At 43.5% G+C, this 12,026-nt stretch overlaps 1 protein-coding gene across 1 annotated transcript in view; it reads right to left on the bottom strand.

The window, feature by feature from the left end:
- UNC80 (unc-80 subunit of NALCN channel complex) overlaps positions 1 to 12,026 on the bottom strand; it is a 2,761,828-nt gene that overhangs the window by 1,604,698 nt on the left and 1,145,104 nt on the right. Inside the window, exon 25 of the mRNA XM_078680564.1 lies at positions 7,310 to 7,475. Within this exon, the coding sequence (XP_078536690.1) occupies positions 7,310 to 7,475 (166 nt within the window). The remainder of the gene's footprint in view (positions 1 to 7,309; positions 7,476 to 12,026) is intronic.

Below are 12,026 nucleotides of genomic sequence, written 5' to 3'. Positions count from 1 at the left end.
CGGGAGCAGCTTGAATCGCAAGTGAAAGAGCTGGAGGGAGTGCACCAGAGGGCGGGAACCGTACAAGTTAGGAGGAAACTTAATGCTGCTGGACAGCAGCTGAAAGCACTTGACCTCATAGGGTGGAATACTCGCTCTTGCGGACCAAACAGAGGTACTATGCCGGGAGAAATAAAGCCAGGAAAATCCTTGCAAATTTACTCATGCACAGATGTACGCTCTGCGTATCGTAGAAATTAGAGGCACCCAGGAAGGAGTCTTGCACGCGGATGGTGATATTGCAGGCAGATTTGAGTCTTTCTACACTGATCTATATAGCGATGACGCTCTAGACCCGGAAGCGGCCGAGCCCTAAGTGCGTGAAGTCCTGGTGGCATCCCTTCCCTCACGGGAGCCAACGAGTCTGGATGCAGATATCTGCATAGAAGAGGTCATTAAGGCCATCCGTGACTTCGCGTACGGGAAGGCCCCTGGAGAAGGCAGCTTCTCAACGATTTTTCATAAGACATTTGCCAGTGAGCTGGCCCCGACTCTGGCTCAATTATTTAATTATTTTAGTGATACCGGTAGTGTGACTCTGACTATGATTATGGCTGAAGTGGTTGTGCTCCCTAAACCGGGCAAGGACCCACTAGACTGCGTGGCCTACTGCCCTATTTCTTTATTAAACGTGGACCTTAAGATCTTCACAAGCATACTGACTGCCCGACTGACACCACATATGCAGGGCTTGATCCACCCCGATCAGTCGGGGTTCATGCCAGAACGCAATTGCAGTGATGGGACACATCGGGCCTGTCATCTGTTGGACAAATCCCAGCGCACGCAGACGCCCACGGTGTTCCTTTCGATCGACGCCGAAAAGGCATTCGACCACATTCACTGGCCGTTCCTGCAGCGGGTCCTGCGTAAATTCGGGGCAGGTGACAGATTTCTGAGGTAGGTGGATGGCTTGTATAGGGATCCCCAGGCGAGGGTTAGGGCTAACAGAGTGTCCGCTAGACCATTCGCATTAGGAGAGGTACGCGACAGGGCTGCCCTTTATCACCCTTGCTCTTTGCTCTATATATGGAGCCATTTGCAGAAAGGGTACGTCAAAATCCGAATATCACTGAGCTCAGAATGGGCGATGGAGAGCATAAAATTTCAATTGACGCGGATGACGTGGTCTTGTTTTTAACGCGGCCGATGACTTCACTGCTCCCTTGTTGGAGGAACTTGAATGCTTCAGTTGCACTTCCGGTTTCAAGGTCAAGATCACCAAAACACATGCTCTGAACCTGACTCTCCCCAAGACGGAGCAGCAGGCACTGGCAGTGCGGTTCCCATTCAGGTGGGAGGACGAGGGGGTCCAGTATCTGGGACTGCAGTTGTATCCCACTCTTGACAGGATAGCCCAAGTGAATTATGCTGCCCTTTTGTCAGAGGTCAGAGGGACCTCTTGAACTGGAGGAAGCATACTAGGTCCTGGCTGGGAAGATTGGCGGCCATCAAAATGATCATACTACCGCGCATCCTATATGTGATGCAGACACTGCCACTACGACTGCCATCGAAGTCACTTACACAGCTGCAATGCCTTCTCGATAACTTTGTTTTGGGAGGTAAGAAGGTACAAATGGCCCGTCACTCGACAGTTCTGAAACAGGCAGATGGGGGACTGGGCGTCCCACATCTGGTACGCTACTTACAAGCGCCACAACTTAAATGTATGCTCGAGTGGTACAAGCTGAAGTCAGAGAAGCACTGGTGCTTCATCGATTGCTCAATAGCGGGCAAGCACATCTGGAAAGTTCCATGGCTGCCCCAGCTGCACTAACCCTGTGGGGTATATATACCCTTGGTCCTGAAAACCACTCTGGGAGTGTGGGATAGAGTACAAGGGCCGTGCACCCTCTCAACTCCCATGTCTCACTTGACCCCCTTTATAGGAAACCCAGATTTTCCTCCGGCAAGGTCAGATAACGGTAATCTTCACTGGCAGGAGGGCAACTACAAACGCATCAGAGATCTCTTTGATGAGAAGGGAGTGATGGATTTTGCTAGCCTCATTACAGGCTTTGGGATCCCCGGAAGACATACTGGCAATTCTTAGCTCCCCGCCACTGGGTGACTCAGCCACAGGTACTCCCCCAAGCGGGCCATCCCGTGACCAAATTTGAGCGATGGTTCATTACCCGAACATCTGAAAAGCGACTACTGTCAGATATTTACTTGTTCCTAAACACCCCTAAGCAGCATTGTAATTCCCCTGCGCAGCGCAGATGGGAGGCGGAATTCGAGTATGAGTTCTCACCCAAGAAATGGCAGGACATTATTTACAGGGCCCGGGCATCCTCCTGCAGCACAGCGGGCAAATAAATGTTTTTAGAAAATGTGCATTATTGGCATCATACGCAGGCGAGGCTAGTCAGATGGAAACCCTGAGAGACAGGCCAATGTTGGCGTCAATGCGGCCATATGGGCCCCCGTACACATATCCTATGGTCATGTCCAAAGGTACAGAGCAATTTGGATGCAATTCTCCAAGAGATAGATAGCATACACCACACAGACCTACCTAAACTTCCCTCCTTCATTTTTCTAGGGCTCCCCAATGCCTCAATGTACCCTCTCCGGTCTTGTCGTGGGAGAGCAATCACCCTGGCCTTGGGTGCAGCCTACCAGGCATTGTTGGCAAGGTGGGGTACTAGACTGGCTACATAGGCTATGGGATACGCTGCAGATGGAGAAGATTACAGCTGGCCTAACACATTCTCTCCCTAAATTTGAGAAAACATGGGGTACAACCACAGAGCTTTTGTCCCACAAGTTTACAGGACTTACCTGCCCGAGGTACCTTTGAGCGCTCCAGCTTACTAAGGCTCCTCTCCCTGGTCAAATAGGAGCGGTTGCCCTGGCCCGCCCCTACTGCCCCCACGGTACCAGCTTGGAACACTACACAATACCCGAATCTGGTAGGCCTATATTCCCTCTCTCCTTCGTTTCCAACTTTCCTTTCTCTATATTCTCCCTTTACCACTTACAGCAAATGCACCCCACCGGCTGGTGGATGTAGGTGGGGGCTACTGTTATACATGTCTTTGCAAAATACTAACAAAAGATTTAAACCATAAATACGAGCAGGTTCAACACTTAGCCCTGAACTAAAGGATGCTCTTCTCGTTCTCCATTCCTCAGCCAACCTTCCCTTGCAGGAATCAAAAAAAGTATTGTACATGCTAACTGCATCAATGATTGGAAACCACACTTGAGACACCCAAAACTGTGCTACTGACACTAACTGGCATTCCCCTGCTAAAAGAACCCTCTGAATCATTGCCAATGGGGGAAATCCCCCCAAAAACCGCTGAAACGTGTCTACCTCAAACTCTCATGGATCTGACATCCAGCTGAAATATTTCTCTAGTTGGAACGTCAGTTTGCCTGCAAAAAGATCCACCTCAAAGTGGATCCCAAAATTCCTCTGTCCTCCAATCGCTATAATCCCTTAAGTACCTCAAATTCCAATCCACTACCATATTCAATTCTGCTGATAAGTACTCTGCTTTCACTCTAATTTTGTGCTCCAAAGATACCAAAATTTCACCAACTCCGATAAACCATGGGATCTGCTCCTTCCTAATCAGTTGATATAAGCCACTGTTGACACACGGTCCATCTTCATCAACACTGTTTGACCTCTCAAAATCTCCCTGAAGCTTTTCAAAGCATATAATCCTGCTGTTACTCCAAACAATTTATGTGATTCATCCTCTCCTTCTCTGCCCATAATCCACCTACGTTTTGCTCTCCTAACCATGCCCCCAGCCTCTCAGACAGGCATCTGTTTCTAGAACAAAATCTGGTACGCAACTAAAAATGGCCCGACCATTCCAAGCATCCATATTGTTTAACCACCAATACAATTCCTCTTTCACTTCTTGGTTCATCTTTACTCTGTCTCCACACAACCAACCTTTCATAAAAGCATCTCTTTTTATCGTCATTAATGCACAATAATGCAAAGGACCTAGGAAAATGATCTGAATAGAAGATAACAATCATACCATCTGAGCCAAATCCCTTAACGATAATATTTCCTTCCTCAAAACATGCAATATTTATTTTCTTATCATTTCTACTTTCCTCTCCGGTAGCTGTAACATGACCGCCACAGTATTCACCTGTAATCCATTCCATCTTCTGGGAAGGTGTTAAAACTGACTTCTCTTTGTTTATCAAAAAACCCCAAACTCTCCAACAAGTGCATGACCAATATTATCTCTTGCTTCAACTCTTCAAGATCTTGGGAAATAAGCAATATATAGCCTAAATACACTATCAACCGTACACCTCTCTCTATCAAATGGTTCACCACTACTACAAGTTTGTGAAGCACCCTTGAGTGGAAACAGACACAAAGGTAGATATTGAAAATGAGATAGCTGCTTTCCCCATCTGAATTGTAAATACTAATGACCTTCCTTCTCCATAGAATTTGTGAAGTATACATGCTTCAGATCAAGCTTCAATAACCAATTGACAACAATGTATACCTTTCATCTTGAAATACCTGTAAACCAAATATTTGTTTAACTCCTTCAGATTTATTACTGTTCTCCATCCTTTGTCTTTCTTCTGTACTAAAAAGAGAGTGCTCACAAAACTCCTGGCACTTTCCTCTATACGCTTGATCAAACCTTTTTGTATCAAATATTCTATCTCTGAAGCCACTACAGACTTTTGTTCCTCTGTTATAGTTAACTCTCTTTGCTCTTTTACCTGTTGTGGTTGTTCTACAAACTCTATTTCATAACCCTGTACAGTCTTTAATATCCCTGTATCTTGTTTTATCTTTTCCCATTCCTTCACATATCCTAAACGAGTCCCTACTTTTCCTTAGGAACAACCATAAATAATCTTCGTAATCACTTTGTGATCCTGAATAACTCTGGCCGCGATTACTTGCAAACCTTCCTCTTCCTGACCTTCCAGTTTTCTCTCCATTTGGGTAGAAATTGAAAAAGGCCTCTATACTATTTACTGTGTTTCTGCATTGGAACCTTTGAATCCTCGGTCAATTGAAACTCCCCTTTTACTGGCCCTTTCAAAATCACTTTCTCTGAAAACTTCCTCATTTGAACTTGCGCCTTATCCAAGGCAGGAAATTATGAAAAATATTTCCCTAGGCTTTTAACTAAGCCTTTGCTAGAAAACAAGCCCATTGTGTCTTCGCTTGGCTCCTTCTCTGTCATATCTCACAGTTTGGAACTGATTTACATTAAAATGTTTTTCTTCTCATTGCCATCAATCCCGCTTTTGCATTTCCCAACAATATTATTGCTCTCTGACCCCGTTCCTGGAGTAACTCAAGATCCACTGACGACTCACCAACATGAGCCTCCTCCAACATATCAAATATCCTAGCCAAAGGACCTAGGACATCCAGTACCATGTCTGGGCACTGTTTTAGCTATCGTTCCAGGCACGCCCAGACGAAATAAGAAACCAATATTCTCCTAGTCCAAATACGGGGAGCAACTAACATTCTCATTAATAACAGGTCTTGAGCACTCAGCCCTCAGCATCTTTCTCACCTATTTATCCAATGATGTCCTAGGACACCCATTCCTTAATGGATCTACTCACAAACTCCATTGGCCACCAGTCACTCATCATCCTGCTGAATGTCAAAAACGTATTCATCATATTCCTTGTTGACATTTGTCAAGAAACCTAGTCCCAACTCCATGTCAAATAATTCATCCTATAGTGTGCTGCCAGGGACACTCCACCTTTGTGTGCTGCATTAGACACCTTTCCTTTTGATGGCCATAGTGGTCTTCCAGATGCTTGCTCTTTCTCAATTTCTTATCTCCTTTCCCATTTCTCAATTACTCCTCCTCTTCTTATTTTTTAAATGTTATCTATTGTTTCCTTAACCTGTGCCTTCATCCCCGGCTGAATCAATTTTATGATAACTTCCTCACTAATCTTACACCCAGTTACCTCTAAACTATTTCCCTGGTCTGATTCCATAGCTTATCCTACTTATATAATAAAACTCTTAACTACAACACTCCAAAATTATTAACAACCCACAACCATATACACCTACACTAATATAACAATCAAAACCTTAAATAACCCATAATTGTTCTGTTCTCTGACCTTGTACACCTTTTCCCAACAACAATCATTTTTGACTGATCTCCATCAAAGATACTTTTCAGAGTGCCAGCACACTTCCCAGGTATTCCACAGTAACTTGTCTGACTTAAAATGGCCCCCTTAAACGTAAGTTAACTTGCAAGACTTCCACATCAGTGATTTTCACATGGGGCTTTTTATTTCATGCGCAATAGGCGTGCTGCACACAATGTAGTGCTCGTGCTTCTGTATTTCCTTCACTGTGGTGGCGCCACCATCCCACGATGAATGCTGGAGAAGGCAACCCCGCACTTCAAACAATGTGGCTGCTCGAGATGCGTGGGCAGATGCTCATGCCTAAGCTAAGCAACGTGCTCGCTCCCCGCACGAGTCCACTGCAGTCTCACGCTGATGCACCAACCTATCTTACTGCCGGTAATTGTTTAACCATTTCAATTACCATACCAAATTGACTAAAAAATGTGATAAGCCTAAAACACACATATTAATGTCAAAATATATAGAATAAACCACCAATATTTACAAATTACACATCTTAAAACAGTATTCTCCTGCTAATACTGCCCTAAACCATGACCCTGCTTCTATAAATCGAAGATCAACACATATAAGCACACATCTTATAAATATGTAACTTTTTCTACAAATCACATATACTTCATACTCTTCTTACAAAAACTAAACTAGGTAATTTTTTTTTCCAGGATTAGGATTTAAAAGGTGAAGAGTGTTCTATAAGGGTATTACTTATGGACTATGGTGTTCAAGTTCTAGATTGAAATGTATTGTTTGCAAAGTTCTTTAAATGTGCAGCAGGAGTGGCAATTAAACTTAATGCATAACGGTAGCCTCCAATCTTGAAATGAAATTTATGAACATTCCCAATGTGGTTGGGTGACACAACTGATCAACTCATATACCTGTTTTCAGTGACTCAAATTTTAACTACAATTGGGAGCATCATTTGTTAATATTTAAATTCCGCAAACCTAGAGTTTTGTACTTCTCTGCAGACTGAGGCACGGGGAAAGAAGGGGGGACCATACTTAAAAGGTCATTTATTTCTTATTTGTGAAGACTTGTGAGAGTAGTATGAGGTACACCGCTGCTGATAGCTTCTTTTGCGTCTGTGTGTCATGTGGAGGGGGTACAGTACCTTTCTTCTCTTCATAGCCAGTGTCTGATTTAAGAGTGTGGCTGCTGCTGTGGAGCGAGTCTTTTGGATCCTCATTTTCATCCAAAATTCCAGCAAAGCTGATTTTCCTCTCATACTTGTGACGGTCAAGCTCAGGGTCAAGACGCAGTCGGCAGCTTTCCATGTCCTGCAGCAGCAGGCAGAAAAGACAGATATTTCATGAACAAGAAATATAAGTTTACTTAATGTCCTCACAGACAAAAACATTAGATAATAACACATTAAGCTTCCCTCTCAGAAAATCACAAAATACTGCATGCTAAATTTTGCTATGGATACAACATCTGAAAAATTTTAAATACCTGTACAGTATCACAACCAAAAGCAATCTATGCTACGGAAGAGTTTTTCCAAATATTATTGGGTGTTCAGACAAAATTTGTATTGAAAAATATCAGAAATATGAGCAAATAAATATTGCGATACACAAATATTGTGATGAAAAAATATTGTTGACAAGAATATCATTCTTTGAGGTTAGAAATATCGTTTTAAATAAGATCCATGTTGGTAATGTCATTTGAAATAATAAAGTGGGCACAAATATAATTTTTTTTTTATTTGAATGTGTTTTAGTTGTTAATTTTATATGTCATTATTGTTTATGTAAAGTTTTTTTTAAATATAGATTGTAAGTTTGAGTGATCTAGAATTTTTTTATTTATTTTTTATAGTAATTTATAACGGGTTGTTGGGTTAATCAGTTGCTAATAATTATGAATATTTGAATATATTTTATTAACTTATATGATTAATCTATATTATGTATATTATGTGATACAGATTTATTTTCATTATATGCTATTTGTGGGATGTTAGAGTTGTAGGGGTATAGTGTGGGAAGTTAATTAGGTAATAATTAATTAACAATTAAATATTAATTGTTCAGTAATTAGTTAATTGATTATAATTATGTTATTTATGGAATACTTACTTATTTCACTTGTATTTTAGTTGTATACTGCAAGGTCTTTAGGGGTCTAGGGTGCGAATTTAAGTAATTATTAATAATGTATTTATCTTTTTTCATTAATTATTTACTTAATTTGTAATAATGTAAAATATGAAATGCTGATTTGTAATACTTATATTTTAGTTGCAGGATGCTAAGTTTGTAAGGGTATATGGAGAGAAGTTAATAAATTAATATTTAATTAATTATTATTGGGAAAATAATGATTTAATTGCACTTTAAATATCTAAATTATCGAATACTTATTTATTTTAATTATATTTTAGTGACGGGCTGCTAGGTTTGTATGGGTCTAGACTGGAAGGGTAATTAAGTAATAAGTATTAAACAATTAATTGGTAATGAATTATTTAATTGATTTTAAAGATGTAAATTATGGAATAGTTATTTTTTAAGTTACATTTTAGGTGCGGGTTGCTAGGTTTGTAGGGGTATATGGTGGGAAGTTAACTGATTAATTGAATAATTCATTATTAATTGATAATTAATTATTTCATTGAATAGCAGTTATTTACGATCTATTACTTTTTTTGTTGGTAAATTAATACTTTTTATATTATAAGTTAAATATTTTTCTGCATTCATGGATCCTAAGAATAGTGGCATTTCGAGAATCCAATTCAAAAAGAGTGATTGGATGTTCGTGAGGATGTTACTGACGACGCGATGATGAGAGTTGGAGTGACGCAAGGAGGCCACGAGGAAGAGAGCCACTGAGTGGGCGAATAAGCAAAGAGGGCATGGAAAAACAATTACATTCATCCAATCAACCCCTGTTCTCTAAGCCCCACTAAGAGGCGCCAAGAAGTGCAACTGAACAAGCTGCAGGGAGCTGCGGGCAGCGTGAAGTTGCCCCACCAGCCGTATCCTAGACTTTTGACTCCAATCATCCAACTAGCTAAATCCAATTGCAAACGACCTTTGGGAGCCCGGCACTTGATGCCAACGAAGGCTGAGCAAGACAGTCAGAAGTCTGTCAGGAGGAAGCAATGAGAAAGCACTGTGTGGTGGGGGACACTAAAGCACATTGTGGCAGGGGACACTGCAGCACATGGTAGCATGGGAGAAGCTGAAAGGCTGAGTAGGGCAGTAGTGCCCCTTGGGCCCTCTAGCTTTCTGTTACCTTCATCTGGCAAACGACACCACAACATCACAATGTCATTTGCAACCTGTCAGCATGCACCTGTTCTGCCGTCTTCACCATCTATGGGCATCAACTCTCTCCTCTCCTCCTCCTCTGTCAGGTCGTTAGCTACTTTGATATCGGAATAGCCACGAGTGGGTGTTGACCGCAACATCAGCCCAGCCTGCTGGAGCTAGAAGGGGGACTGTTAGCTGGCGCGTTGAGGCCAAGAGCAGTGCGCAGAAGCAAGCATGCAGAGCGAAGAGCTGTTCGGAGGGCCTGATGCAGCTTTAGGGGATGCAGTCATGGGTTGAGCCAGATTTGGTTGTGGCTTGCGCCTCCTGAGACGCTCCCATACCCGAGACACTTGCGGTTTTGCACCTCGCACACCCAGCTCAATCATCTTGCCCAACCAACTAGTCCAACTCACCAGCTGAAAACATGCCCCCGGAAGACACCTTAGAGGTTCCCCCTGAAACCTGCTAGTCCTCTAGTCTGCTGGCTGACTAGTATTGTCTAGCTTGCCACCACAAACAAGTTTCTGACCCCCTGGTGGTCAGAGCTAACGCTCTCAAAGGCCAGAGACAATGCCTGTTCCAGAGAATAGTGCACACACCTCCTCCAGGAGGATGGCTAGTGATTTAGCATATCAGGGCCAGAGGCTTCAAAGCCACTACTGCGATATGCTGATATGTGACCATGGAATCCCCCCAGTCATGGGGAATGCCACACTAAGCCCAGAGGCCCATTTGGCAGGTGGTAAAATGATCTAGTCAGAAGGTATGTCACTCTCTGTACACACACCTAAGGTGGGCCACCTGAACTGGACAGTCGAGGAAGGGTTTCACCATCTTGTTTTTGGTGAAACTTGGAACTCTGGGTCAGGATTATGCCCATTCGCCCCAGGAAGGGGTCATATGGTGAATGTTGTCACTTTAGGGGTAGGAACCCGGATAGAGAGCGGTGCCCTTTCATGCCGACCGCCCCAACGATTGTGAAAATACTACTGAGGGTACAGAGGAACTCGTCGGGAGACATAGCAGAAACTAGGGTGGTGACGCATTGCTGGGCTCGGTATCTGAGGCGAGTGGGTGCTAGAATACCCTATTCTCTGGACCTACTCATAGCTCTGCTTCGCTGTCTATCACAGGGGGAGCACTGGACAGGGCTGGAGGATTGGGAAGATGCAGGTCTGAAAGTGATGGGGACGTTTGCTGGGACTCGGAACTGCCCCCTTATGAAGAGCTCCGAACGGAAAACGACTTACCCAGAGGCCAGTTCCTAAAGCATAGAGCACTCACATTGAGGATAAGGAAGCACCGGGGCACAGGCAGCGCAGAACTTGAGCGCGAGCCGGATACCGGTACGTTGCACTCTGGGCAGGAATGATCAAAATGGTTTCCTGCCTGTGCACGGCAATCAAGCAGGACATACAAAGAACGTTATGTCCACGATGACCTGGGGAGACAGATACCGGAGAAAGACCTGGATACGATAGTGTCCAGAAACACCCAGTTCAAACTAATAAACTACTACGTGCTCCACAGAGCATATCTATTACCCCGACCGGAATAAGGCAGTATTTTGGTGTAGAATCTGCAGTATGCCCTAGATGCGGGGAGAGAGAAGCCAATGTTCTGCACATGTTTTGGGACTGTCCTACCTTGCACACATTTTGGGAGGAGGTACGACGCACAATAGGCAACGCCATAGACAAGGAGCTGCCCCAAACTCCAGACCATTACCTGCTAGGGTGGTTCCCGGATAGGGACAAAAATAAAACGGAAACTGGAAAATTCTAGAGGGACCATGGGTGGGACATGGAAAAAGGAATTAGAAAAATGGGCAGGGGCGGAAGGGAGACTCTTACATAGATAAGCGAGGCGGGGTACAGGTAACATAGACAGAGCAAGAATTAACAGCTAACGAACATGGATCAACCAGAGCGAAATCCCCGCAGCCAGTAGCACCAGACCGAGAAGAGGGGGCCAGGGTTAGGTTGACTAGATGAGGCCATGATAGTGACATGTGCCTTTTAACACCTAGAATCAAGGCAAGGTCCATAGCACGCGTGCAATCCCTGAAGAGATATTTGTTTGGAACTGAATGCAACTCAAGGGGGGGAGGGGAGTTTATTAGTATTAAGGTTAGAGTGCACCAGAGAGTGTATACCTAATTATATATGCATAGAGTTGATGGAAATTAATGTATGCTATGATTAATTGAAAACCCAATAAAATCTGGTTTAGGACAAAAAAACACATTTGAATCTTCCACTAATGTGGGCTATGAACATGATGGATTTAGGCCCAGATCTCTGTACTGGGGTGAATGTATGACATTATTCTGCATTCTGTCCATCAATTGATCTTTTTGTATTTGTCACCACAAGTGGGACGGGTACACCCAGACGTGGGTCCGTGCTCGCCATGTCACTGGAGTCAAGATCTCCTGGCTGATGAGGGGTGAAGCCCCGAAACCAGTCCTAGGATGCTTGTTTCCAGTCCAGGGAGTTTCCTGGCCTGGCAATTTTGGCTCCACTGTTCCCATTGGGTGCAGGGTCAAAACTGATTTGCATATGG

This window comes from Lissotriton helveticus, chromosome 3_1 (assembly GCF_964261635.1).
Source record: "Lissotriton helveticus chromosome 3_1, aLisHel1.1, whole genome shotgun sequence".
Lineage (NCBI taxonomy): Eukaryota > Metazoa > Chordata > Amphibia > Caudata > Salamandridae > Lissotriton > Lissotriton helveticus.
The sequence above is the reverse complement of the archived record's forward strand: the minus strand, read 5'-3'. Positions and strand labels throughout refer to the sequence as shown.